This window comes from Dipodomys ordii, unplaced genomic scaffold (genome assembly GCF_000151885.1).
Source record: "Dipodomys ordii isolate 6190 unplaced genomic scaffold, Dord_2.0 Scaffold51, whole genome shotgun sequence".
NCBI classification, from domain to species: domain Eukaryota; kingdom Metazoa; phylum Chordata; class Mammalia; order Rodentia; family Heteromyidae; genus Dipodomys; species Dipodomys ordii.
The window spans coordinates 2,210,181-2,216,180 of NW_012267267.1; the positions used below are offsets into that span (position 1 = coordinate 2,210,181).

The following is a 6,000-nucleotide window of genomic DNA, read 5'->3' on the forward strand; positions in this document are numbered from 1 at the left end:
TAGTGTTTTCTTTGGAAATAAAAGCTAAATGTCTAAGTAGGAGGGTGTTAGCCTTGCTGTATGAAATGGGATTGAGGTTTCTGAATAACAATCCACTTACCTTTTTCAGTTCAGATATAGTTTACTTTAAGGGTATGGAGGGAGGGAAGACTGGGAAGAGGGGTCCAACTGACTAGAGGGATTCTGAAATATCACATGATAGAGTTGACTAGTGTACCTATGCATAGCCCTATACCCAATCAATGCATTCTGGAGAGAAGGTTGGATTTTTCCCGATGTGTTAGTTACTCTTCTTCCCTGGCTCAATAATGAAGCAGGTACGATCAATATAAGGTTCTATAATACCATGAGGTAAGGAACAATATTCTTGTTTTTTTTTTTGTTTTTTTACTAGTCTTTTTTACTAGCCTTTTCTGTTTATGTGGTGCTGAGGAATTGAAACCAGGCCTTTCTGCATGCTAGGCAGGCACTCTACCACTAACCCATATTCCCAGCCCAAGGAACAATATTCTTGACACAGATTATGGGCATAATCATCTTCTTTTTCTCCTTATGATGCTGGTACTGGGCTTAAACTCAGGGCATTGCATTCTTACTTGGCTGTTTTGCTCAAGGCTGGTCTTGAATCATACCTCCATCTCAGGTACAAACTTCTTATTCTCAAGGTAACTTCTACTTTGGAATCAGAATGTATTTACCTATCATCTTATGGGATCAAATAAGCTGCCCTCAAATGAACTACCACAAAGCTGCCTTATAAATGCCCCAGGTGAAGATGATAATTACTCACGTTAATAAAGGATTAAGGATGGAACAATTCAAGACGTAATCTCGGCAAACGGAACTGTCTCCAGCTATGTTTCCCAGAGCCCAGACTGCCTGAAAAGGGATGGTGGAACTGTCACCCAAAGAGCCTGGTAGCTTCTGCAAATACTTTATAGTCAGTACTACAAAGCTCCCCCCCATCCCCCGAAAAAATATCAAGGCTAGAGATATTAAACAAGTTGTTGTGACTTCCTGTTTAAAATCCTTATTTAGTACTTGCTCTACAAGGACATTTTCCCTGGGTGGTGCTGGTTCAGTGGAGAAAAAGACAGGCTGCCATCTTCAGCAAGAAAAGCCAAATCAAGACCTTGTCATCCACACCATTAGGACAAGAATCTCCATTTCTATCAATCTAGTAAGAAACCGGTGGGAGAAATGGAAATTGTACCTTATCTCCAACATCTACCTATAGTTACTGAGAGGTACTACGGTGTTTTGTTCCAGCTTTTTTTTTTTGGTGGGGGGTCAGTTGTGGGGCTTGAACTCAGGGCCTGGGCACTATCCCTGAGCTTTTGTGCTCAAAGCTAGCACTCTACCATTTTGAACCAAAGTGCCACGTGCCACTTTCAGTTTTCTGGTGATTAATTGGAGAAAAAAGTGTCACAGTCTTTCCTGCCTGGGCTGGCTTGAACCACAATCTGCAGATCTCAGCCTCCTGAGTAGCTTGGATTATAGGCATGATCCACTGGCACCAAGCTAGTTCCACAATTTTTTTTTTTTGCCAGTCGTGGGGCCTGAACTCTGGGCCTGGGCGCTGTCCCTCAGCTCTTCAGCTCCAAAGGCTAGCGCTTTACCACTTGAGCCACAGCACCACTTCTGGATTTCTGGTGGCTAACTGGAGGTTAAGAGTCTCATGGACTTTCCTGCCCAGGCTGGCTTTGAACTGCAATCCTCATATCTTAGCCTCTTTAGTAGTTAGGATTACAGGTGTGAGCCAGTGGTGCCCAGCATGCTGCAATTATTTCTCAGTTAACTGATAACTCACTGGAATAATTTAGATCTAACTTAAAAAAGAACACTTTGCTTATATCAGGTATGATGCAGAAATTGTTGCTGACAGATATGCACAAAGCAAGATATTCAGTGTAGGGACTGGTAGTACAGACCTTCTGTGCCCTCCGACACCTTCTCAGCACAGGTGCCGCCTTCCTCACATATCTGTGAACATGTGTATGGGAGAGGGTTCAGAGTTTTCACCCTCTAATCCTGTGCTTTGTTTTCTTTGGTGACCGAATGTATCTGAAGGTTGCCTTTTTATCACTCAGAAAATTCCAAGGGCTTTAAGAGCACTGTATCAAGAACTGAGATTAAAACTGAATATTTTTTTTATTATACTGTCAGTACCATCAACAATCAAGCCAAATCTGAGTATTACCTGTTCCTGTACATCTTCAAAGTCTGAGTTAAGCAGCTCTATAAAAATGGGGACAGCCCCTGCTTCAATGACAATTTTGGTCTGCTGAGAGGTTCCAGAGGCAATGTTTGTTAGAGCCCAGGCAGCTTCAAACTGAAAATAGGATAAATTTATGATGAGAGGTCATTCTAGATTAAGCAGTTTTACCAGCTAGCTTGAAACAATGAACTTCTTAACCATGAATAGAAACAAAACCAAACAAAAGTTCCCCCACTTACTTCCCCCATGGCAGGAAAAAGCAGTGATGTTACACAATGGGAATACGGAACTGGGTTCAATGGTGTAAGTTAAGTCCTATAGTACTGTGGTAGTCACTACCTATGGGTCACTTTTCTTTTCTGGAGTTTCATCTTTGCTTCTGAAATCTACGAGTGAGATAGCTCTCTAACTTATCTTTCAGCTGAGTTTCTAGCAAATTCCAATGGATTTACTAATTTTCCATTTTTGGAGAAGGAGCCAGAGAGATAAATGATTTGCTTCAGGTCTAATGGACTATATACCCTCTGATTTATAATGAAATATCTATCATAATCTGGTATCTTTCCTTTGAGATTAAAAATAAATACACTCTTTTAACCACATAAACAGAAAAAAACAGAAGTGATACTATGGTTCAAGTGGTAGAGTGCTAGCCTTGAGCAAAAGAAGCTCAGGGACATGCCCAGGCCCTGAGTTCAAGCCCCAAGACTGGCCAAAAAACAAAAACAAAAAAATAATAAAAATCCTACTCAGGTGGCTGAGATCTGAGGATCGCGGTTCAAAGCCAGCCTCAGCAGGAAAAGCTGTGAAACTCTTATCTCCAGTAAACCACCAGAAAAGCAGAAGTACCCCTGTGACTCAAGTGGTAGAGTGTTAGCCTTTAGCTGAAGAACTGAGGGACAGTGCTCATGCCCAGAGTTCAAGCCCTGTGACCAACCAAAATATAGTAATAATAGGATTCCTCAGTACCCCATAAAAAAAAGAGCCGGAAGTGGAGTTGTGGCTCAAGTGGTAGAGTGCTAGCCTTGAGCAAAAGAAGCTCAGGGACAGTACCCAGGCTCTGAGCTCAAGCCCCAGGACTGGCAAAAAAAAAAAAAACAGAAAAAAATGTATGTTTCCACCATGTTTGCTGTTCTGAAGTATATACACATTGTGGGGCATTTCGCTAACAAATGCACTATTTCATATAGTTATCATTGAGATTTGTGGTTCTCTTCTTTGAAGTCAAGTTTTCAGAGGCAAATGACAGTTTCTCTTAAGTATTTCCCCATTACTTATATATTTCTACCCACTATAATTTCTTAAAGAAGTTTCATTTGGCCACCATATCTCCCTAGATTTTACCTGTAATGTACAATTCTCATTCCTCTTCAGAAACTCCACAAACCGATCAACTACTCCTGGAGTATTGATAACTTCATCTATTGGAGGACTTGGCTCTGGAAGGAGGGGAAATAGAAAAGTCAGGAGGCTTTGCCTGATCTACTTCCTGGGGTGAGTTTATAATCCTTCCTAAATACTCCTAAGGATCCTAATAAAGATTCCCAAACTCCTTTCTAGTAAGGCACCTTTAATGATTCTTGCTTATCTCTGAACTATATAATTCATGTGGCAAGCTAAACTGGAGAACCAATCCTAATTAGGCATACTCACTTCTAGCTTACTAAATTAATGTTCAAATGGTAAAGGAGAGAGGAAAGCCCAAGGAATGAATAACCCTTGTCTACATATTTTCCTTCAGGGCCATAGTCTTCTTGGGAAGAATGCTTAATATACTAAGGCAAGATATATTTTCCTTATCGTTAACAGGCTTTATTTATTTATTATTATTATTATTATTTTTTGGTCGGTTGTGGGGCTTGAACTCTGGGCCTGGGTGCTGTCCCTCAGCTCTTCAGCTCAAGGTGAGCACTGTACCACTTGAGCTACAATGCCACTTCCGGTTTTCTGGTGGTTTATTGGAGATAGGAGTCTCACAGTCTTTCCTGCCCTGGCTGGCTTTGAACCGCGATCCTCAGATCTCAGCCTCCTGAGTAGCTAGGATTACAGGCGTGAGCCACCAGCGCCTGGCCAGACTTTATTTTTTGTAGTATTGGGGACAGAATCCAGAGCCTTGTGTATCATATACCAAATACCTACCACACAGTCTTAGTTATTGAAGATGTAATAATGAACAAACTTCCCAAAGTTCCTGTCCTGGCATAATTTACATCCTTGTCAGGAAAGCTATATTATTATTGCTAGAAAGTTGTAAATATACTCTGTGCATACCATATCTACCCACTCCATCAGATGCTCATTAATATAGTTACAGATGGTTACTGTAAAATACAACTATAATGCCAGCACTCAAAAGGCTGAGACAGGAGGATCTCTTGTTTAAGGCTAGCCTGGATTACATAGCAAATTCCAGGCTGGCTTCAGCTACAAAGCAAGACACAGAACAAAACAAAACAAAACTCAGAAAGAAAAAATAATGTGCCTTTCAACCATTTTTTTCTTATTATTTCCTAACCAGTATAGTAGAACAACTATTTATATTGTATTAGGTATTTTAAGTAATCTGGAGATGTATCTAGAGTATACAGAAGAATATATACAGATTATCTACAAATACAACATTATTTTATTTCCCCAGTCCTGGGGCTTGAACTCAGGACCCTGAGACCTGTCCCTGAGCTTCTTTTGCTTAAGGCTAGCACTCTACCTCTACCACTTGAGCCACAGAACCACTTCTGGCTTTTTCTGTGTATGTGGTACTGAGGAATTGAACCCAGAGCTTCATGCATGCTAGGCAAGCACCTTACCACTAAGCCCCATTCCTAGCCCTACAATACTATTTCCTGCAGATATTGAGGATGATAATGGAGGAAAAAAGAGAGGTAGGACAAGGCAAAACTACTGAGTGTGGGGGGGAGGATGGCAGTGTTCGTTATTTGTTTATTCATACAGTTATTGCCAGATTTGGGCTTCACTTCGGGGTCTGGGTGTTATACCTAAGCTTTTTTTTGCTCAAGGTTCATTCTCTACCATTTGAGTGATGCCTCCACTCAGCTTTTTGCTGGTTAACTGGAGGTAAGACTCTCAGGGATTTTCCTGCCCAGGCTGGCTTGGAACTATGATTTTCAGCTCTCAGTCTTGTGAATAGCTAGGATTACAGGCAGGAGCCACCAAGTACCTGACTATGATGGCTGTTTTGGATAGTAGTCAGAGTAGGCTCATTAGTAAGCTGTAAGTGAGGGAGGTGCTGCATAGATATTAGGACATTAGACAGAAAGAACACCAAGTACAAAAGTGGGATATAGCTGGGTGCGGGTGGCTCACGCTTGTAATCCTAGGTACTCAGGAGGCTGAGATATGAAGTTCGTGGTTCAAAGCCAGCCCAGGCAGGAAAGTCTGTGAGATTCTTATCTCCAGTTAACCACCAGAAAACCGGAAGTAGCACTGTGCTTCAAGTGGTAAAGTTCTGCCTTGAGCTGAAAAGCTCAGGGATAGTGCCCAAGCCCAGAGTTCAAGCCCCACAATTCCCCTCCCCTCCAAAAAAAGTGGGATGTACTACACTGTTAGTAGAACTAGAACATCATCAGCAAAAGGGAGAACAGTTGATGAGGTCACTAAAAAGAAAAAGAAGCTCCTTCAAGAAGGATCAGCCTTGGACTGGGAAGGTGGCTCAGTGGTAGAGCCCTTGCCTTGCATGCATGAGGCCCTGGGTTCGATTCCTCAGCACCACATAAGCAAAAAGAAAAAAGCCAGAAGTGGTGCTGTGGCTCAAGTGGTAGAGT

The 6,000-nt window shown here is 41.8% G+C and overlaps 1 protein-coding gene across 1 annotated transcript in view; it reads right to left on the bottom strand.

Moving 5' to 3' along the window:
* Kpna6 (karyopherin alpha 6 (importin alpha 7)) overlaps window positions 1–6,000 on the bottom strand; it is a 50,088-nt gene that overhangs the window by 10,715 nt on the left and 33,373 nt on the right. The window contains exons 5-7 of the mRNA XM_013020624.1: window positions 3,563–3,657; window positions 2,201–2,332; window positions 791–879 (exon numbers count right to left, since the gene is read on the bottom strand). Of these exons, the coding sequence (XP_012876078.1) occupies window positions 791–879; window positions 2,201–2,332; window positions 3,563–3,657 (316 nt within the window). The remainder of the gene's footprint in view (window positions 1–790; window positions 880–2,200; window positions 2,333–3,562; window positions 3,658–6,000) is intronic.